At 33.7% G+C, this 22,269-nt stretch overlaps 2 protein-coding genes across 2 annotated transcripts; one reads left to right on the top strand and one right to left on the bottom strand.

The window, feature by feature from the left end:
- Window positions 1-365: 365 nt before the first annotated feature.
- LOC130626146 (aminomethyltransferase, mitochondrial-like) lies at window positions 366-6,499 on the bottom strand. Its single transcript, XM_057441251.1, has 9 exons — window positions 6,271-6,499; window positions 5,991-6,174; window positions 4,115-4,311; window positions 2,864-2,942; window positions 2,175-2,320; window positions 1,759-1,939; window positions 1,258-1,374; window positions 867-905; window positions 366-564 (listed from the first exon to the last, which is right to left on the bottom strand). Exons 1-9 carry the CDS (start codon window positions 6,367-6,369, stop codon window positions 392-394), a joined length of 1,215 nt encoding a protein of 404 aa, XP_057297234.1. The 5' UTR covers window positions 6,370-6,499; the 3' UTR covers window positions 366-391.
- Window positions 6,500-6,555: 56 nt separating this feature from the next.
- Window positions 6,556-22,069, top strand: LOC130626147 (inhibitor of growth protein 3-like). The gene is made up of 11 exons (XM_057441252.1): window positions 6,556-6,659; window positions 12,320-12,391; window positions 13,138-13,304; window positions 13,678-13,774; window positions 14,096-14,182; window positions 18,673-18,843; window positions 19,004-19,138; window positions 19,379-19,553; window positions 19,865-19,973; window positions 20,797-20,835; window positions 21,755-22,069. The coding sequence occupies exons 1-11, from the start codon at window positions 6,632-6,634 to the stop codon at window positions 21,863-21,865; spliced, it is 1,191 nt and encodes a 396-aa protein (XP_057297235.1). The 5' UTR covers window positions 6,556-6,631; the 3' UTR covers window positions 21,866-22,069.
- Window positions 22,070-22,269: the final 200 nt, after the last annotated feature.

Genomic DNA, 22,269 nt, shown 5'->3' on the forward strand with positions numbered 1-22,269 from the left:
GAAAAAAGGAACAGACCAGAATAAGGATGGAGGGAAAACAGTAAACAAAAATAAACGCAACAATAATAGTTATGCTTTTATTTGTTGCTAGGAGTTTGTTGAAAACGACAAATAGGACGAATAAAAATTTGAAGGTTCAAAACAAAACAAAAATGAGAAAATATTCTTAGATTCTTAATCAGAAGACTTACTTCGTCACATCTCAGGCTCTATTGTTCTTATTTTTGTGCGAAAAATCAAAAAAACTAATGATCCACTTCTTAGAAAAACTGGTAACAGACGCACAGACAGACACAGGTCACCTGTACCAGGTAGGTCCAAAAAGTGATTACGTGGGAGCCTAACGAGAGAACAAAAGACAACGCTTTTTATAAAAAGGTATAATTTATTCCTAAAAATAATATTTCGTCGGGAGAAATGGCATTTTCACTACTTCGCACTCAATTTCTTTTTTACCGCGCTTTAACTTTAATATAGTTCCGAGTTTCGCCAATTCTTTATCCACATAAGCCATCGCAATATTTTTGTTTAGTGACGGCGAAGGGCAACCGCTTGTGACTTCACCTAAATAAAAACAAATCAGAAAATGTCAGCACAAAAATATTCATTTTAAATTCTCAGCTCTATAAAACCACACGAATGGACAAAATTAAGTCGTATATTATCTCTTTAATTCCAAACGAAACCTTAACTCAATCCATATGTTTATAACATTCAATTTTTCTTTAATGTTTATTTCCGGACTTCAGCACCCTCACCTTTCTTAATTCATCAAGCAAAACATACAAGAAGGATAAACCGAGGTGTTCTTTCTCATTTGTTCGAAATTAGAGGGTGAAGAGACAGGACCTATAACAATGTCTTACCTACAACAGATCCGTCCACGTTCAATACTGGTGTATGTCCTACAAAATTCAAAAATATTGTACATTGTTTCACTAAAAACGTCAATACCATAATTTTCGCACTTATGAGCTGCAAAACAATCGCCTTTTAAAAGTTTCTCTATGGATTTTCTACCTATGTGTTATGGTGTATAAACAAGTACATCTGGCATAAAACTGCAACAACAGAGTCAATTTCAACTCTGCTTCTCTTCTGTAAACTTTTTTATAACACACAACTAATTTAATTTCAAAGTTTCCCGTGACAAGAAAGTGAAGAGCTATAGAAAATCTGTTTCTGCAGCCGTTCAAGATGCTTTAAATTTCGAAATAATATCTCACAAACATGTGCGTTCTAAAAATTTCAACTTACCTCTAGAAGGTGGACCAACAGAAACTAGTCCTATTCTTTTTCTTGCTGGTTTATGTTTGATTTGATTTAGTATAATTTCAGCACCTGGAAAGTCTGCAGCAGATCGTCGGCGTTTAGCTAAGAATAAGAAAAGTTATATAGTTGGCGCAGCATACAAATTTGTATTACAGTTTTTGGTAACAACTGATGCGACATCCTTTTCGGTACAAATATCACCTTCATGCAAGATTCTCTCCACAAAATATTCTCATTTTATGGATCATGCCGCGATAGCTCTGGCTGTGCAAATTAAACACAATAGTTACCTAGTTCACTAATTGACGAGAACAATAACAGTACCTTACAAGTTAAAGAAACATAATAACATAGTCTGATGCTCTTTCGAGTAAACTTTCCGCACACTTAATGTTGTGTCTGTGTTTAGTGAGACAAAACTTTTCATCCGTGCTTACTCTGTTGCCTTGAAAAATGAATGGTAAAAATAATAGTAATCCGTTTTACCTATTGTCCACAACAGAGTTGCAGCCACTGGCGTTGTCGATTCGTCAATATCATTACCATACAAACACAGGCCGGCTTCAAGTCGCAACGTATCTCGAGCTCCAAGACCTGCAAGTTTCACATCATCGCAAGCAAGAAAGCTTTCCGCCACATGCTCAATCTTTGATGATGGTATAGATATCTTAATAAAAACACATGCATGTAATTTAACGTTAACTCACCACCTGGAATGTTTGGAACAAGAAAGGGTAGGAGGGTTTGGATAGAAAAGAGTGGAACGATGTTGCATATTTTTCCACACAGGGTTTTCTTTTTCTTCAAGTCATGACTTTATAAAACAAAATTGGTAACCAAAAAGGCTTCTCTCCAATCTCGCTTTTCAAAATATATGTCACACTCTAAAATGAGAAACAAACCTCAAAGCCATCTTCACCCGTGTACCCACATCGAGTCACTCTGCAATCAGCCACACCGAACACTTCTATTGTTTTTCCATTCATGAATTTTAACAGTGACAAATCTTCTGAAACGCCATTTTGCAAAGCTTTGGCTGCCTTCGGGCCTGAATAAGCAAAGAAATTTTTTGTTCAAAAGGACAGTACACAATAATATAGAAGTTTTTCTGAATTAATTCTTGAGACATTATATAATGTGGCCACAATCCCAATTTGTTTATCCATTACATCCACTTGTAGCATTCATGCATCTCAGTTTTTTAACCGAATCATAACTGCATGAGGTTTTAAGAAATGGGGTACTCAAGAAAAAAACACAACTTAATAAAACTTGGAAAAAAGATGCATACTTTAAATGGAAAGCACTATATAATAATAGACAATTTTTAAAAGATTAAGGAGAGAAATCTAGTTGCCAGTCAAAACTAATGGACCGCCATTTTTTGGGATGTCCAGCATTGTTTCACATATTAGAATATTGTAGATAAATGAGAAACCACAAAATGTCCATTTTTTAATTTGGATAATAAACAGATAACAGGTACAAAATTTTTGCTGCGCATACACTGGTGCGGATTCAAAACGATTCAAAAAATGATAGCGTCATAGATAGCGTATCTATGACTTGACTGAAAATATTATTTTCTCACCTTGAATTGCTAGAAGAGACATAGTATCCAAAAATTCAAGCTCAACGTCTAGCTCATTTTTTCGTCCAGACACATGGTCCTAAAAAAATCAACCATGTCATGCAGCTTAATTCTTTTTCCCCATAAGTAAACACACATAAACATTTCCAGACAATCTAGAACCCCTCAACAAAATATTGAGACAATGGCACTTTTTTGGTCTATGTTGGAGGTGTTACTTTTTCAGATTCACAGATTAGGTCAGCAGCGTGCAATTTACGTTATTCTCACCAAGTACCACATTTTGTGAGTTAGGAGGTAACGAAATAACCTGAGATCCTAACCTAAGTTCGTTGTAAACATGGGAAAATGAACTTTCACAAGTTCAAATTGCAGAAACCTTAGAAGTAGTGTATTACTAGAAGTAGTAATAGAATTACTTGTGGGGACTTCGAAATTTGCCTCTTTGTCAATATAATTTTGCAGGGGACTGGGAATGGGACAAAATGTTAGTAGTGTTTGGGTGTGTGTACATGCCTGTCCATAAATCATAAAGCTAAGTATTGTCTCAAACTTGAGTATAGTCAAAAATAAAGTTGCTTATAAAAAAAATCCTAGTGTTTTCATGACATTCAGTAATATGACAGAATTTCTTATAACGTAGACTAAAATCTAAGATTTTTAGGTTTAAAACAATATTTAAATAGTCTTAAAACATGTTTAGTCTGTAAGATTTAAAATGTTAAAATTAGTTAAAAAATTATGCAGTAAAAAAGATTTTTTAAATTTTTGGAGAATATTTATGCCAGCAAGATGTCAAAATAAAGTTTGTTAACCCTAACATTTCCCTAGCTTACACTAGCTACACTATCTTTACTTTTTAATATATTTTACTTGTATTTAATCTTTTAATTTGTCATTGACTGCCTTACAACCATCAACCATGAAATGTATAATCATTGTTCTATAAACTCGGAACAAAAGAATGTTTCTGCATTTCTCCATTGATCTAATACCTGCAACCTTTATACAGGGGTGCAGAGTCATTTTAGTATTTTCTTCTCTGGTTATTTAATTTTCCTCAAAGTCGAGAAAATTATTGAAAACGCCGAACTCATTACAAAACTCTTAAATGATCCACCTCACTGCCAGACGAAATTTATGCAGAAGGCTAATCATACATTCCCATTTTTTTATATCAGGATTTCATGCAAACGATTGTGTAAAACAGCTATACAATGTACAACATGGCCTCTGTAATTCATATTATACCTGCATTAGTGGTTTAATTTTATGTGCACATCCTGCATTTGAAACAACATAAAGATGATCACCAGCATTATTGATGATACAATCATCTCTTATACCACCATTCTCATTCATAAACAACGATAACCCACCACTGTTTTCTGGCATACCTACGATGTCTGCAACAACTAACTCTTCCAGGCATTTAGTTCTATCTTTACCTTAATAAAAGTATGCGAATTTCAGTATTTGATAATTAGCTGATTTTACGTCTGTTGAGTAGATATACAGCTTGTTTAATAAGCATAGTAAAAACCAACCTAGTATAACATAAAGCACTTAGTTTCCAAAATGATTCAGGCCAGCTATACATAACAAAATACAAAACTTTATGAGAGATTGTTTAGAGCTGTTGCTGTTGTGTGCAACAAAGTCTTCCTGTAATAGTTTTTACAGTGAATATGCTCTTACTATTCTCTTTTTATTGCAACATTAAATTTTACTCCGAGAGTGACTGAAATCTCTTCCAATTATACCCTGACATTTATTTATTTTCTTTAAATATTTTTGTCACTGGAAAGTATTGAACCCAACATTTTACTTAATCCAAACCCTATGTTCACAATTTTGTTACAAATACAACGCAAAAAGAGCTTTTATCATACATGTTTTATTTTTAAGAAAACTGTTTTTTGAACTGAGCCTCAATTTTCTTAGCAAAATGCCTGAATGTATGCTAAAATTTTCTTAATTTTTTTCTTAATTTTTCTTCCTTTATTTTCTTTGTTTTTTTCATAAATAAAGGCTAAAAATAAAGACTATAATGTTATTTATGGCTGTCGATAAAATATTATCGATAGTCATAAATAACATTATAGTTATTTTATTTAAGACATCTTTTATTTTTATTCAATAAAAAAGACTTAATTTTGTTATTTTTGGATAAAACTTTGTGGGGATGTATATTTGACTGGAAAAAAAGAAACTTTATTGTATTGTTTTTTTAAATTAATGGTGATTTAGTAACTGCAAATGTAAACATCAAGGTCTCCAACAATTGGATCTTAACAGGCTGAGGCTGGGGATTTTCATAAAATTTGCTCAAGATTTGGAGTTTTTAATGCTTATTTTCTTATAAGATTCTTCTTATAAACAAAAAATGTGTTTGAATTTAAAAGCTTCAGAAAGACAGAATATCATCAAATAATTCCAAACATTACTGGAGTATATATCACAGATGAGAAAATTTGTATGCCGCAAGGGTATGATATTGTAATCTACTGTTATCTTTGTCATCATTCATTAAATATCAAACAAACCTGTATTATTATGAAATTAGACAGGTTGCAAAATATTTTTAAGAAAAATTTTCACTGCCCTGTGTACTCTCCTCCACAGATCCTCTTTGGTATTTTGGTTTCACCAAGTTTCCCCAATGTTGCGTCAGTATTTTGAGCAATAGAAAAAGTTACTTGGCGATGTTTAAAGGAGCTACTAGCTATATACGAGATAAGTCACCATTTTAATCTTAAAATAGGCTTCAGAAACTAGGAGGTTTCAGCCGATTCTTTTTTCCTTGACCATTTGCAAATACCTGCCTCATTTTTGCAGAGTTGTTTTAAAGGATGACCTATAATCAAAACCATAAAGTTATGCAGCTAGGAAAGTTGCCAGATCCCCGTTGGAGCCGTTTGTTTAGATAATCGCGTAATACAGACGGTATATGCTAGCTAAGTATCCTGAAACTGAGATAATCTCACGAATAGAATCTGTGCCATACTGTTTGTAATTCTTGGTATATACAAGTATTTTGTGGGTTTTTTTAGTACCACCTGACATGCAAATTAAAATAATTAAGATAAATTATTATGTTAAAATATATACTTTACAACTGTTTTACCATGAAGCTTGAATTGAAGCATGTGTGAAACATCAAATAAAGATGCACTGTTACGAGTATGGTGGTGAGATTGAATTATACCAAGGTCGGAATACTGCACTGGCATTGACCATCCAGCAAAATCAACCATTTTACCACCATGTTTTAAGTGGAAATCATGTAATTCTGTGGATTGCAAGTTGTGCTTAATATATAAAAAATAAGAATAAAATTGACACCTAGTCAAATAGCATTCCAGTGACTTGTGCATAATCTGAACAAAAAAAATTCTTGAACAAACCTTGCTTCTGGTACCACTCACAGCTTTTCTTGTAGTTATACCTGCTGAACTACATAGCAGCTTCGAAAAATTCTTTCCAGATACAGCAACCTTTATCATAGCTTTGCTTTACTAAGACAAAATTGCTTATTTACATCTCACACTAAATGTACTCCAGGTTATAATTACGAAATTTGCTGATTGAGCTGCTTGCAGTATTCTCTACATGCGGCAAAGTTTGTTTACGTTCTCGTTTTGAAAAAATCTCCTCCGCAGATAATACTACCCATTTCTCCAGGGCGATTTTTATATCGCATCCATTATCCCGATTTATAACCCGATTTAGTTTTACAGGAAAACAACACAGCGAAGGCAAGAAAATATGCTGTATCTGGAAGATTATATTGAATGTGAGATATTTTATATAATACCTAGCTAGCTAGTGAATTTCATTTTGCTGAATATTTTTTATTTTTTTATTTTTTTATTAATAAACAGTATGCTCATTGTTTCCCCACAGTCACCCCCCCCCATTTTTACCTTGCATGGCTTTAAAATGGCCTGGCCTTGACTATCAAAGATCCCGAGAACTAGTTTAAAATGATTGCAATTAATAAGGCGCGCAAGTTAGCTAGGCCACCGTCGAAAATATGTTTGGTTAGCATCATTTCTAATTACAAAAGTGAGTCGGTTGGTCCGTCGTGTAAAAATTTTTCCTGAAAAATTACAAAAATACTATATTTAGCAGCCATATTTTGTTATTCGTTTTAAATGTACGCTAACTATATTTTTAGCCTATGTTTCAAGTTTGATTTTTGTCAGTCAATGTTGTTCCCATGGTTTTCGCTTGTATTGTCGTATAAATGTGACGCAGGAAAATATAGCACTGAGTAGCGCAGCGCAGTCCCCTATAACATTCGGACGTAACAACCGTAATTCGGAGGACCCCTGAAAAAGTAAATGGTGGATTTTGTTGTGTGTCGAAGATTGATCGTGGAGTGTTTGGCTTATTTTTTACAAATTTAATGATTCCCCGACTCGACTTTTGCCTTTCAAAGTGAATCGGTCGGGTGACGCTAACCAATTATATTTTTGAGGGTGGCCTTATCAATGTAGTTGCATGTAATGACGCATATATGTATGACTGGATAGTTTTTTTTGAGGGTGGCCTTATCAAATGTAGTTGCATGTAATGACACATATATGTATGACTGGATTAATTGCTGTAGTTCCCAATAAAAACACAAACTTGGAGTAGAAAATTTATTTCAATTTTGTAAGAATAAACTGAGGATAATTTGGCGGAATCGGGTGAGGATGCTAGGCTGAAGAGAAGATATTGTCTCAAGCTCATGTGCGTGTTCCCAATAAATTCGCTCTTCTCCACTACATCCGGAGCTCTTCTCCTAGTAGTATTCGCTCTTCTCCACTACATCCGGAGCTCTTCTCCTAGTAGTGTTTTCTAGCTTAACTAATCTCTCAATCACATCCGGAGCTCCTCTCCTGTGATTCCATTTCCTCTATCATACCTCACAAGAACCTACTCTTTATGAGCTCTAGCTTCTTTTGCATTTCACACCTGTTATTAACCTCTTGGTGCACCACCTCTGACTGTCAGCGCCGCATCCTCCGGCTGTTATTTCCCCAGTCATCTTTCCTGCTCGCTTTGTGCACCGTCGTTCATCTCCTCGCACCTGCACTTAATTCACCATACTCTTCCAGGGGTACATGCACATCTCTACACTTTGTGGCTGCCCAGGGCAGCCCAGCACCCCCAAATTCCCCAAATGAAAATTCAACATGCCATAACAGGCCTAACAAATATACATGAAAACAAAAATACATGCAAGTGACTATAAATTAGCCTTTTACAATTCGGTATTTGATAAAACGAACAATGGGCCGCCCCCCGAAATAACAGGTAATTTCTTAAAGCTTTTACTGAGCAAAATTTGTGTTCAATCATAGCAAAACGAATTGTGACACCTTTCCTAAATGGAGCTGTTTTGGATGCCTTGATGTTAAATGTAAATAGCAGTTCTGAAAATAGAAGCCTGACCTTATTTATTAATCACTCTAGGACAAATGTATACTGAATCACTCTACATTGACACATAGTTAGATCTAATTTTCGTAATTATCATGGGTGTATGCCTGATATAAACAGAATACCTAAAATCAGAAGCCTAACCGTATTTATACGCCCAACCATTCTAAATTAAGGGCACTGACAATAATAGCTTTTCCAGATTTCCAAATTGCACAAAAGATATAGCCTGATCGAACAATTTTGGGTATCATTCAAAATACGGCTATGTGAAATGTTTATAAAATTGATCCTAAAGACTGGACACATATTGCAAAAAAAATAAATAAAAAAAATCCAACTTAAAGTGAGGTAGGATAGCCTAAGTAGAAATTGCCAATGAGAAGATCATGTGGATCTAAACTAGTAATCGGTTGAAAGCAACGCATAATTTTATTATTGGCATTTAATAAGGTTCCTTGCGCCCAGGAGTCGAGTTAAAATTTATCTAAACTACTCAGGAGTGTTTCACGAGGCTTAACTCTCTGGTTTCACGGTAGTTCAACTACATTTTGCCGCTTTTCGCTGATTGTTCCGTGATTACTTGTTTTCTGCCGTAAAATAGTCGACTTCGGCGGAAGCCAAAGTGTGGACTTTTGACCCTCTTAAACAAACAAATAATTTTGACGCCAAGAAGAATCGCGCTGAAGTGTGGACTTGTGGACTCTTGTAAAACAAGGAATATGTGACGTCAAGAAGAATCCCGCCGAAGTCGTCGAAATTTACGGTAAAGAAAGATTGAAAGTAATTTACTCTACCTATTGTCATTGCCTCCCGGTAGCCGGTCGGTTTGATAGATTCAACATGTCTAAAGACTAAGAAAGTTTTGTATTGACTTGCAGCAAGTAAATGGAAGGCTTGAATATATGATTGTGGAATGAAGTTGAGCAATGTTGCTAAGAAGAAACATGACTGGAAAACATTTATTCTATGTGTCGCCTGGGATTGCAGAAGAAAGCAGTTTGGCAGAAAAATCGTAATGACGTTTTCAGGTACATCTGTTTACTTTTAATTCCATTGATTTTTGAGCTTTCTATTGCTGTACTAGCAAGTGTGAGCATGAAACTGTTTATAGTTTCACTTTCAACAAATCTAAAAAGGCCTGTCTCAAACTCAAAGTTCTTGTGTTGTCTTTGGGTTACCTACAAGTAACAAGACATTTGATAGCACTACAATAAATCGAATAGCTGCATAACAACTTGTATATTTACTTTGTAGATTCAAAGCTTCTGGCAATAGACACTTTTTAAACGATTTCTTAAAATGCCACAAGATCACAGACGAGAACACTAGTCGTGACTAGTTTCGGGAGAATGACTTCGACAAGACTTGATGATGATTGGTTTAAAAGCTCTAATCTTATATCGAAATAATTCCTGGGAACGATGTTAATTATAAAAAATAGGAAAAAAGCATGGTTTTAATTAATGGGTGAAATGACGAAAGTTTTTCACATTTCACTAAAGAAGTTATGCTGACAGGCATGGGAAATGTTTGTGGTTCTACCAACATAACGAAAATGACTTAGCATATATACATATACAACGCTATCCTGATGGACACAAAATGTGTAAATGTAGTTAAAGATATCTGTTTTTAAATGATTTGTTTTGTTAAAAATTTTAAGTAGTTAGTGTTTATCGCATAACAACTAGGTATTTTCAAGTTTGATTCAACATTTTAGAGTCTTAGCCAAAAACGGTTACAGAAAAATAAATCAGTGTGGCTAAATATTTTTGACTGAATGTTGTGTTAAATCAGTGGTCATTCACTTGTTGTGGTAGGTTGTGTTGTTTTAATTAGCTATTGCTGCGTAAAAACCAAATTTTATATAGCGGCCTTTACTTGTGCAAAATCATGATATAATTTTGCTATTTTTATTTTATTTATCTGTTGTTGTTTATGGTGTACTATGATCTAATAATACAAGTAAAGCCTATTTACAATGCAGTTTGTGTTGTTGTTGTTGCTTATTTCTCTATCTGTCTCCTTTTCATGTGATTAAATGTTTCAAATAGATGAAATATGAAAAGTTTTTATTAGTAATAGATACCGTTTTTCATGTCTTTTACAGAATATAGTTTCTCCAAATTTATAGCCTGAATATTGGCCCCAAAGCAATTATATTAACCCATAACTTACGAAAACAAGCCTGCAAATATTTTTCTGGATGTGGAAAAAAGAAGTTTTTCTGGCTAGCTAAGTATAGTCCTAATTCTTTGAAAACATTTGGCTGTAATTGAAAAATGTATTATAAGATTGAAAAAGGAAAAAACGAGGCCATAATTTCACGCAGATACAGTTTACTATATACAGGTAGGAGCAGGATCGTATCATGATCGCCTATCGCGGTGAATGAACATAAACAACACTGTACATAACATAACGAGTTATCATAATGGCAACCAGGCTACAAGGTTGGTGTTACTGGTATAAAAGCCATAATGGCTCTGGGGTGGTTAAAAAGTGACAGTTTCTGGGCTCCTAACATGATATAATATGTGAAATGAAACAAACCGACCTGGCTACATGCAATATCTGTCCTGAAGAAATATCTGAAGGTTTCTCTGGTATCAACCAGAGGTACATGATCCAAAATTTGCTAGAGTCATTGGATGCGCTGCCATTATAGTAATTGAAGCCAAAAAATGGAGCTGATGATATTAGTAGGTTGCAGTGACAGATACTTCTTGGAAACGTGAGGCTAGCTTAACATTATTTCAGTTAACAAGTTATCGCTACTACTGATGAGAAGCTAAATCAGAGTAACTCCCTCCTATTTATGCGGCCCCTGGATTGTTGATTGGCTAACTTAGAACCTCCTAATATGGACAGACTATACCCAAACCTTTAGTCCCCTACTCTAAAGTATCAACAACAAGAAAGTTGCTTCAAGTTATGAAACATAGCTTTGATTTGGTTAATTGAGACAAAGATGCCTTGGGTGAGCAAGACAACCTTGTGTACCCTTAATGATGCATCTGCATAGCAACTATCAAGTATTGGGAACTGCAATTAACATGAGCTAAATTGTGTTTAGCTCCATTAGTTTTTTTCGAATTTCTGAGCTTTAATTCACTGACCCACCCTATTTTAAGGACTTAAATGGCTCTATAATCACATAATAATGATACCCACCTATGTCTGAAAGATTTTCTTTCTTGGAAAAGGAAAAACACGCTAAAATGGTAGGACGACGCCGGCTCTCGGCTACTGTCGATATATCTCCAAGATGTTTTATATGGGCCAGTGTCTAGCTAGTGTATACTGTTTATATTACGTCAATGTTGTATTTGGTATCATCTGTCCCGGTAGCTGGTCCACCATTTATGTCTATCGTCTGTCGTAATATAAGGGTTGAAATAGTGTATTACATGTCTCATTCAGATATAACAGTGAACATCTTAATTCTGTGAATTCACTTTTCTCTGTAACTTTCTCTTTTTACTTGCAACACTGGATACCTATGACATTATATCCTGAGCCACATAACTAGGATGTACCATATTTCTATTTTTACTGGTACCTGAACATGTGCGCTTTACAGAACAGACAGCCTAACCATCGCTGCTGTAAATCACAGATAAGAAAATGCTTAATCATTGTTTAAATAAATCTTTCTTTTGTTACAATGTTTTTATTGAGAATTGAAACAAGGAAGTAATATGTTATAAATTAAGAAGGCCATGAAGAAAAGTTAAATAAATTTTTTTGGTAAAAATTTGGAAAAGAAAAGGTTTACTGCCAACAACATACTAAATTTTCATGCCATGAGACTAATTATTTCTTGAGAATATGAAAAATATCATGCCTATAGTCAAAACCTCATTAAATTTACTCTGCTTACATCCTTTTTTTAAAACAGAAAATGAGTAAACAACTTAAACTGTGAAGAGGTGTATTAGGATGGTATACGCTATATATCTCCTAGATGATTTTGTCAATTGTAAAAAGCAATCCTTGTAACATAATGTTTTCTTTTAGTGATCGAGCAGCTGCCTCAAGATTTAAGAGACAGATTTACAGATATGAGAGAGCTGGATCTAAAAGTTCAAAGTAATTTTATTTTTGCACATTGTGGTTATAGCTTAGGGCAAATAATAATCAACTAATTTCTGAGCAAAAAAGCTACCAGTATTTTGATGCTTCTTTTTTCAAAAATATTTGATTTAAGCAGGCCTATTAATAAGTACTTTGATAATTTTGTTTGCACAAGCCATCCCATAAAAATTACGAAAATAAATTAAAAAGAAGAAAATTAGCAAGATTCCTTTACCCCCGTATCAAACAAGGACTTTTGTTTTGGCGTGGGGAACAATTGTGGTACAAGTTTTAGCAATGCTCACAACCAGGAATTTTAAGTCGGATATCAAAAAAAAGAAAATCGAGTCATTGATTAAGCTATGTGACTACTTTCAAAGCAAGCATTATTTGATGTAAATTGACAACGTTAACGATGGATTATGAAAATCACCTTTTACTTATTTTATTTTTCTCCAAAAGACAAGCAGTTAATAATTAATGACTCAGCTATTATCCCATTTCTTAGAATTGGATACATCTTTTCATGTGCAAGAGCGACCTCTTGCTCCTTATTAACATGCCTGCTTAAGTTTTTCTAAAAAGCTAAGTATTCCAATTAAGCAGTTTCTGAATTAGCAAAAGTGTAATTCCTGAGTTCCACCCAGTTCTTTTTAATAATCTCTATCCTTTTGCAATGCATGTTGTGTTTTTGTCAACATCCAATTTTTATAACTTGTTAACACAAAAGTTCTGCCCTAAAAATTAGTTTTAACTTTTAGATACTATTGATACACTTGATACTCGAGTACGAAGATTTTTCTCAGATGCAAAGAAGTCAAAACCTGAAGGTTTAGAAGAAGAATACAAAACGATTCATACATCTTATAAGCAAGCATTAGATGATGCTGATGAAAAAGTTTCGATGGCTTCTCAAATCTATGATTTGGTAAACGTTATTTTCAGAAGAGTTTTTGGATTTTTAAGAGTATATACAATTTCTATATTATAATGCCTTTCTGTGAGCCAAAAATAGGTGAATGGATTTTCTACAGGAAAAAAATTATTTGCTAAATTTACTATAATTGGTATATGTACTGATGCAATATTATGTTTTCTTATAATGTGTGGTCGTAAGTAAGCATGTGAGTGTATCTAAAAAAACTAATTAAAAGTTCTTTTTAATTTAACTTCTTTAACTAGAAAGTGTGAAAAAAATTTGGAATCAGATGATAATGGTTGTCATCAAAGAGACATAAACTTAGTTTTTGAACTAGACCTAAACTTAAATTTTAAACTAGCTTGTTTGCTTGTTTGTGTAGGTTGATAGACATTTGAGAAAACTTGATCAAGAGCTCACTCGCTTTAAAATGGAACTTGAAGCAGACTGTTCTGGAATAACTGAAATACTGGAACGTCGTGAGTAAATCAACATGTTGTGGTTTCAGTTTTCTTGAGTTGACTTTTTGAGAGTGAATTTTGTGATTGGGTTTTGATCTTTTTTCATTTAGCTGATAAATATAATAAATTTTGAATTCCATTTAACAAAAATGGGCCTAGGTGTATATATATGCATAACATTGTAAGAATAAATTTAAGACTCTGTTAAAACCTTCACCATTGCCTCAGCTTTTTTTATGTTTGAATATTGATCCAATTTGTTTTTAGTTTAATAGTAGTTAAGAGCTTGAAGGCGAAATGTTCATGCCACTTGTTGACATTGAAATATATTTTTAACAGGTTCGATGGTGTACAATGAAGACACATCATTAGACGCACTGTACAATGCTACATACAACCATTCTTCCAATACAGAAGCTAACCAGAGTAAGAAGTCTTATTTGCTACTGTATATAATTAAGTTTGAAACTCTGATAACTCATATTAATCCGTCATCTTTGTCATTTTTGGCTGATATTAGGTCATATATGTACCTGTTACTTTGTGTATATTAGAAGTGGTTTGCAGAATTAAGTTCTCAAAAAATTTTTTTTCCTATATAATCTAATGAAAAGCCCTTGCAGGCTAAAAGATTTCAGAATTTTTTTCCTGTGCAATTTTGTTTCCTATATATACCGTTCGAGGTTGCCCGTAGCCTGTTTTGTATAGACCCTTTACAATCTTGTTCTGTCATTTCAAATAAACAGGTATTATCCCATGGTATTATCTTGCAAATTGTTTCATGCAGTGCGTGAGATACAGGCTAGAACAAAATAGTGTGTTACTGTTAGCGGGCAAAGCGAGAATCATATAGCCCAAAGCGGTAAAAAAATGCAAGTAAATCAGACATCAGAATAAATGCTTGTGGAAACATTTCCTCTGGTTGCAGTGACCAGGCGAAAGAGTAGGATCCAATCCTATTAACACGTCATTTGCCAGTTGCCAACCAAACAAATTGCTTGGATTTTTTAAGGTTTTAATTTTTGATGGTTCTGAAATTATTTCAATGTTATTAGTATATTTTTCAGCATTTCTAGTGTATAACTGAACGTACACCTTTTTTTGTTGGTCACCCCCTTCTCTATGAAATATGTTTTCTTGACAATACATTACCGTGACGCAACTTATCCTAGATCTTTAAAAAATTTCAATTATATTAGAATTAAGGTCTCCCTGAATGTACAAAAGTAATCTGTGAAAATTAATACTTAACAATACTGTGCTACACTTAACATTCGTAAGAAAGAAAGGAAGACGTTTTAGCATATCAACTTAATAAATATTATTGTTTGTGGTGTAGCGATATTTCTTAAATGTTTTATTATACCTGCAACATGACTAAAAATGTTATGAAATTTAAGATATCTAAGATTTGACCATAACGTTGGTTCCTTCTAATTTTAAAAAAAAAAAAAAAAATATAGAAGTTGGCAAATGTAACAGAAAGGTTATGACTACGTTCATCGGCTTAGAATTAACAAAATAGATTAAATCCAAAATGTGATTCCATGGCATTAATATTTAGACTAGTCAGGGACCGCCATCGAAATGCCAGGTTAAGCCACAAGCAACTGTGTTACCTGGCGTTCAAGGTCTGGAAGAGCAATTAATAAAAACTGCAAACTGTATCACACATTTAGGTGGGGCGCTTGTAGTATGTTGTAAATTGACCAAGGCGCAGAACATTATGGTGTTTCCAGTGTAATATATTTTTCAAAAAATAGACGCACAACATTATGGTGTTTTTAGTGTGATATATTTTTCAAAAAATAACTTTCCACAACTTCAGCTGAAATAAAAACACAGTTTGCAACTCCTTGCTACCATGTCATAGAAAAACAGTTGACCAGCCTTTTTTTATTTTTTGAAGAATGTTCCCGCTGAAAGTTCAAAAATAAATATTACTCTTGTCTAAGTGCTTAGTACAGACAAACAATGTTGCTCATCCATATAGGTATAATACCCTTTTTCAAAAAAAACTTTATCGAAGCACAGGAAACAGCCTGTCGTTAACATTGGACTAAGCCCTTAGTACAGGTAAAGTGTTTAGGCGTAATACTACTATAAGTAAAAAACTTTTCACATCTTCAATTTAAACAAAACAACAGGAAACAATCTGTTGCTAACAATGGGCTGAGCGTTTAGTACAGGTAAACGGTGTTGCACAAGTGTATATAGGCGTAATACCTTTTCCCAAAAAAACTTCACTGCATCTTCAGTTTAAACAAAAACACGGGAAACAGCCTGACGTTACCCATGCAACAAAAAAAATTCTCCACCAATTTTATTTTGTGGAGTAAGTTTTCATGACAGTAGTAAAAGGTGTTGCTACCTACTAACTGCATTTGTCATAAGAAATATTGATTGAGAAATTTGTTGTAGCTAGCCAAACTGCATTTGGCTACTTCTGCTTTCCAGCCAGAGGTAGTTAAAGAGCTACAACCCCAGCATAAAAATAAATAATAATATGCAGGATGCTGCCTTGAAATCTACGTTTGTAGCTAAGATCTTAAAATTGGTTTGTTTTAGATTTATGCATGGCTAGCAAACGTGATGATATTTTCATTTTAACATGCAAAAACCTAGACCCAATGAAGAGAATATCTTAAACGTTGATAGAACTGAAATTTAGGCAGTTAAATAACTATACTAACCCAACCAAATATTTTTCTTCACTTCAAAACACTTTGCTTTGCAGATTGGTGAACAAGATGGAGTATAATCAATATGGCGAACTCGGTCCCTCAAAAGAAACGACTCGTACCTTAACCCCTAGGGCTTGGTTTAGTTGAACAAAATCGGTCTCGTTAAAAACATAACTGGAAATGAAAATATAAAGGAGTATCTAGCATAGCAAATTAAATAATATTAAAACACCAGTCTATAACAATATTTGTGATTAAATTCGTACCGCAGTCTTCATTCTTTTCCGATTTTGCGAATACTAAGATAGTTACGGAAGAGCTAGGACGCAGGCCCAGGTCGGCAATCGGTTAAAAAATTGGTCGAAGGAGAAGAAAAAGACTGCCCGTTTTAATAAGATCTCAGATGTATAATCCGAAATCTTAAATATACTGATCATCAGGACAAGAAAGTAAAAATATGCATTTTGAAGTTGATGAAACATACACAAGACAGCAAGAAATTCCAGATTACATCCTGTTGTTTGTATTTTTTCTATTGAAACAAATTTTTGGTTCTGTGGAAATCGTATACATTTATCATCTACCTATACCACCATTGGTAACCCTTCAGAACATAAAAATTTAAAATCAAGAACACAAAGATTTAAAAACAATCTCAGCTGAACTCAGCACTTAAAATTGCTAACTTTTTACAGACAAAAGCTTGAAGATGAAATAACTTTTCCGAACTATTCGGTTGGGCGTCCATGTGACAAATTGTCACTCCACAAAATAAACTTTTGATTGGAATCAAAAATTAATCTCAAGTTTGTAATATTTTTAGTGTCATCCACCAGATATCACAAAACATAATAGTGGCACATAATTAAAAATCATACCATGGTTTAATTAAATGAATTTTGCATAGTGAATAAACTTTTTCTTTGTGTGACACTGTGAAAAGATATTGTGTAAAACAGGCCTTTTTCTGTAAGATTTTGGTACGTGTGTAGCATAAAGTAAACATCAATTTTAGGCATGCTTTCAGGTGTACTCCTGTAATAGTCAACTTCTTATAAAATATTGGCATTTTGTTTGTGCGATCAATAACACATTTAATCAATTTGCATGTGGGTTGGCGTTTGCACATGTCATTGCAAGCTCACCTGAGAATACCTGGTAAAGAATGTTCCAAAGTGTGACTAATATGTACTAGTTATCACACAATGCCAAGTGCAATATGGCGTATATTTTTCTAGTGGTTTAACTTTTGCAAAAAAGTATTTTACAAGCCCTCAGGCGATTAAAATACAACACTTTGTTGACTATTTTTAAAAATCTTCTTCAACTTGACAGTTCCTGCTATCATGAAATATTTTTCAATATTTTGCACTTTGAATGCTGAATATTAAATATTTCTTTTCTTACCCATAACATTTGAAATATATTTTTGTACTAATGGTAGGCACTTTACCTTTGTAAAATACCCAAACTGAGACATGGCAGTAAGAAAATGATTTTTAGTTTAGATAAATAAATGTGATAAATAAATTGAAATTGAAATTTAACGCAAAAAGTAACTTACCGTGACAAGAAGACTTAGGTACTAGTGTGGCTTTGTACTGATAGTTTATAGTGTTTTCAGGTTATATACAAGACTTGTTGCAAATTTCATAATTACCTTGTGGCTGACAAGTGATATGAAACATCTATTACATTAGTTACATTTAGTTAGTTAGTGCGCTCTTAGTTTATCTTTTACCTATATTATTTTTTATTTTTTGATTAAATTAAAAAAAAAAGATTTTCCATCTTCAATTTTAATCTACTCTTAAGTTTATTAAGCAGCGACCACCTTTCAGGCTTACTTTTTGTCCTTGTTTAGCCACACTCACTTTAGCATAACAAATTGCATATGTTATTATCTGACATTGTTAAACGACCACCTTTAATCTTTCAACACCTTAAACTCACCTCACTTTACTAAAAGTTAACCAGGGGAAAATTGATTTTTTTGAGCGAGAACAAAAACATCCTCTTAGGATTAATTGCGAAAAATGTTATCCTTACGTAACTGCAAATTAATTGTTTCAACTGACATAGAGTTGATAAGTAAAAAAATATTTATTTTGTTTGATTAATCCGTTATTGGGTAAAAAAGTGAGTAAATGTGAGCATTAATGTGTTTAATGTGTTGTGCTTATATAAAATGCAAGTGAGTTGGATATACATCCAAACATTGTTTTATTTTAGAACGAAAGTTTGGCGACATAGAACGATTGTCAACAGCGTCACTTACGAATGGGCTTCCTGAAAAGTCGTTTCCGTCTATATACCCTTTAGGTACAACATACCCTCTTACCAAATCTTCAAGCATATCACAATCTATTTCACATGGCGCTTCAACCAAATCCAGCAGTCTAGGTACGGAACACATTTAATTTTTGCGTGTGGTTATCAAAAAACGCTTTTCACGATTAACTTTATTATTTTGCATGAAACTGGTGGTGGCTGTGACAGACAAGCGTAAACTCATACAGCCAAAACGTATGCTTATATCAAGTAACTTTAAACCTTTTTTTAGCTTTAAAAGGATCATCGGCGAGTCTGCTATCTAGCACGAAATCGTTTATCAACGAGAACATGAAGGAACAAGGTCGAGGCGTGCAAGCAAGTTTGAAGGCAATGACTGCTGCGCAGAAGAAAGCTGAGCAGCTTGGTAAGTTCTGTTCCATTACCATTTGCGTCAGTTACGATAAAAAATTTGATACACACTTAAATGTATGCTGTTTACTACCAGCATCCACAAATCAGTTGGTGTACAAAAACTTTTCTTTAACGCATGTGTGACTATAAAAGACCATGTAAAAACCAAATATCCCTGTCCAGATTTACTTTTCTACGCCAATATTGAGTACTTCTTAGATTATACGTCAAACCTTTTGTGTTCATCTTTCAGGCAATAGTCTTTCGATGAGTGGTCTGTTAGCTCCAGCAGCACCAAAACCGACGTCATCTTCCTCCTCTTCTTACGTGGATGTGACTGGCAACAGCTTTTTAACGTCCACACCTTCTGTTTCATTATCTCAGAAACACTCGTTGCAGAACCGAACACAAAAGTCTGGCGGGAGGAGGTAGAGTTATTTCTGTAGCAAGTGAAGGTTGCGCTTTTCTTGTAGAAAGCCAGAAATATCAGCACTTTCCAATTTCATTTTCCAAAATATTTTCGAGGATGAAATTTTAGAACTTATCTCAAAGAATTAGCACTCATTTTTGACAGCGTTTCAATAATATGTAATAACTGCTGGAAATCCAGTGAAAATGTCGGTTGAGTGCACTTGTGTATTTTTATGAAAGAAATAATATTACAATTTATGTGTGTCGTTTGAAGGAATTATGATTGGAAAAACCTTTGTTCTACTTGGGTTGTTTTTTATACTTTTAGAGGGCACAAAACAATTTCTTCTACTCAGCAGTCGGATAAGATTTATCCAGAACCTTCACTGGACTGGGTTCCAGATCCTAACGAGCCAACATATTGCTTATGTAACCAGGTGAGTAGATATTTAACTTTAAAGGTTGCCTCCCGCGAAAAATAAAGTTAATTTCATATGAAAGAGCTTGAAAGGTTGTTTAGGAATTTGAATATTCTTTTAAAATTCTTGATTGGTTCTTTAGAATTTGGACTAAGAAGATACACTTATGATGCATGATGTCATAAGTATGCTCTTCATGGGGGTTAATTCAACATTTTTGACAAGCCATATAGAGTTAAGAATGTTTTCTGGCCGTTCACTTTAAACATTTTACATAAATGTTAATATTTAGTTACCGTAATTATGCTCAATGCATATTCAGGACGTCATAATTTCGCATAATTAGCGCAACTTTTAAGACAAATATCTCGAGAACGGATAAAGATTTTTCAAAAAAATTAAAAAGATTTCTAGAGAACTTTAAAGATCTTTTATATGAGCTCAACTTGATTTACCGCGAGAGGTAACCTTTAACAATCTATTAAATTATTTGTTGCCTTTTTCACTTCTACTTTTATTCACCCTTGCTCTTTGATTCGTTATTTTTAATCAAGGATTCGTTTTGTGTTTTGTATTCCTAGTAGCAAAATTTCTTTTCACGTCATGCGTCATACGATCATTAATTTATTATTTCTGTCAAAGTATGTGCGACCAATGTTTCGTATTTGCAACAAAAATGCGCATGCTATAAATACAGTGAAATTGAAGTTTTGTGGTTTCTACGCCCTTGGTCAAAATTGTATTTAAAAGTTGGAACTGCTCCCTGTTAGAACGCGCAAGTAAAATATCTAGTATGTTCTCAGCATGTGATTGATAAAACGCATTGTATTTTTTTGTGTAGGTTTCGTATGGTGAAATGGTTGGATGTGACAATCACTCGGTAATCTGTTTTTTTTTTTTTTTTTTTTTTTTTTTAACCCGATACACAGCAGAAGCACAGAACGTGCATGTAACAAGCAAGATTTTTTTCCAACGTTTTTTTTTTTTACAGAATAATTTTTCTGTAATAAGGTGGAAGAATAAAGCCGTTTTTTTCTCCGAAATTTTTTGTCAAAAACAAATACTGATTGTGTACAGATTTTTTGTGTACGCTGTTTTAGTTGAACCTCTTTTCACCCGGCAAGTTGGGAAAAGTAGGCAAGAAGTATTGATTTGAAAATATAGTTGATGGTCTGGCCACCATAATGTCAACTAAATGTTGGGTCATTTCTCTGCTGAATATTCCTTGTACTGTTTTTTTTCTGTTATTATCTTGCGCAGTAATCCTACTATATGGGACGCCATAGCTGCCATAAGTTTGTAAATCATACTTTGTAAATCTTTTTTTGTAAATCAAAATTTATCATTTGGTTGTGAAACAGCAGTTATGGCGTTCCAAGTCGTTCCATGCTATTACCCTCATTTCGGGCATTAAGCATTCGTATGAACCTTCAGAATCGAAAAGGACCATCTATTTCAAAGAACCTCTAGATAACATAACATATTTTTACAAATTTTCATTCGGTTATTAAAACGCGAAATGATCAATAATAGATAGGAAATTTATCAAGCATTTAGAAAAATATATTTTTTATCATTTACTTCTGCACTTTACTGGAAGTTGTCTTAACATTAGTGATGATGTTTAGTTTAACTTTGTGAGACTGTTGTTTCAAAATTTAGGCTTCATTCAAAATTGTCTCCTGAACATTTAAGGGTACACGAGTCTCGCAATATGTACCAATTTTGATTTTCTAGATTGTTTTATTGTCTAGTTCTTTCTTTTGCAAGTTCTACGATAACGGTCTCTTCTGATTTAGTGTCCTATTGAATGGTTCCATTATGGCTGTGTTGGATTAACGGATGCTCCAAAAGGCAAGTGGTACTGTCCGGACTGTAGCGCTCAAATTAAGAAAAGAAGAATAAGGTGACCAAAGACGTCAAATAGTATCGTTTGTTTTAGTGCTATCATCACAAATATGGCGGCTACGCAGCGAATGTTTTGATGTTATTAGATCACGAAATTACTTGTACTTATTACTATTTTATTTATAAAACAACTTAGAAAAGTGTGTCTTGTTGAAGACGAAATGTAGAATAAGTATAAAAAACATTTTCATGTTACTTCTAGCATATTTTACGGTTTATCGTTTACGTTCACATGCTAAGAGGTGACTCAAATATCGACAAATGTACGCCCAACATTAACTGCCCCTTATATCTTATCTTTTTTGTAAATCTCATGTTTTTAATCGGTTTGACACTTTTTCTGCATACCATCTCATGTAAAAAAAATTTGCAATAGCATTGCTGCGATAGTATATCTGCAATGAAT

This window comes from Hydractinia symbiolongicarpus, chromosome 14 (genome assembly GCF_029227915.1).
Source record: "Hydractinia symbiolongicarpus strain clone_291-10 chromosome 14, HSymV2.1, whole genome shotgun sequence".
NCBI classification, from domain to species: domain Eukaryota; kingdom Metazoa; phylum Cnidaria; class Hydrozoa; order Anthoathecata; family Hydractiniidae; genus Hydractinia; species Hydractinia symbiolongicarpus.

Bases quoted from the DNA above. Each gene is read 5' to 3' on its own strand.
- LOC130626146 (XM_057441251.1), bottom strand. From the start codon at position 6,369: ATGATAAAGGTTGCTGTATCTGGAAAGAATTTTTCGAAGCTGCTATGT. The intron at 1,375-1,758 runs GTAAAACGGATT...TCTTATTCTTAG, and splicing joins AACTCTGTTGTGGACAATAG to CTAAACGCCGACGATCTGCT. The intron at 906-1,257 runs GTAAGTTGAAAT...TGAATTTTGTAG, and splicing joins TGTTGGTCCACCTTCTAGAG to GACATACACCAGTATTGAAC.
- LOC130626147 (XM_057441252.1), top strand. From the start codon at position 6,632: ATGCTGTATCTGGAAGATTATATTGAAT. The intron at 14,183-18,672 runs GTAAGAAGTCTT...GTTTTATTTTAG, and splicing joins CAATACAGAAGCTAACCAGA to AACGAAAGTTTGGCGACATA. The intron at 18,844-19,003 runs GTACGGAACACA...ACCTTTTTTTAG, and splicing joins AACCAAATCCAGCAGTCTAG to CTTTAAAAGGATCATCGGCG.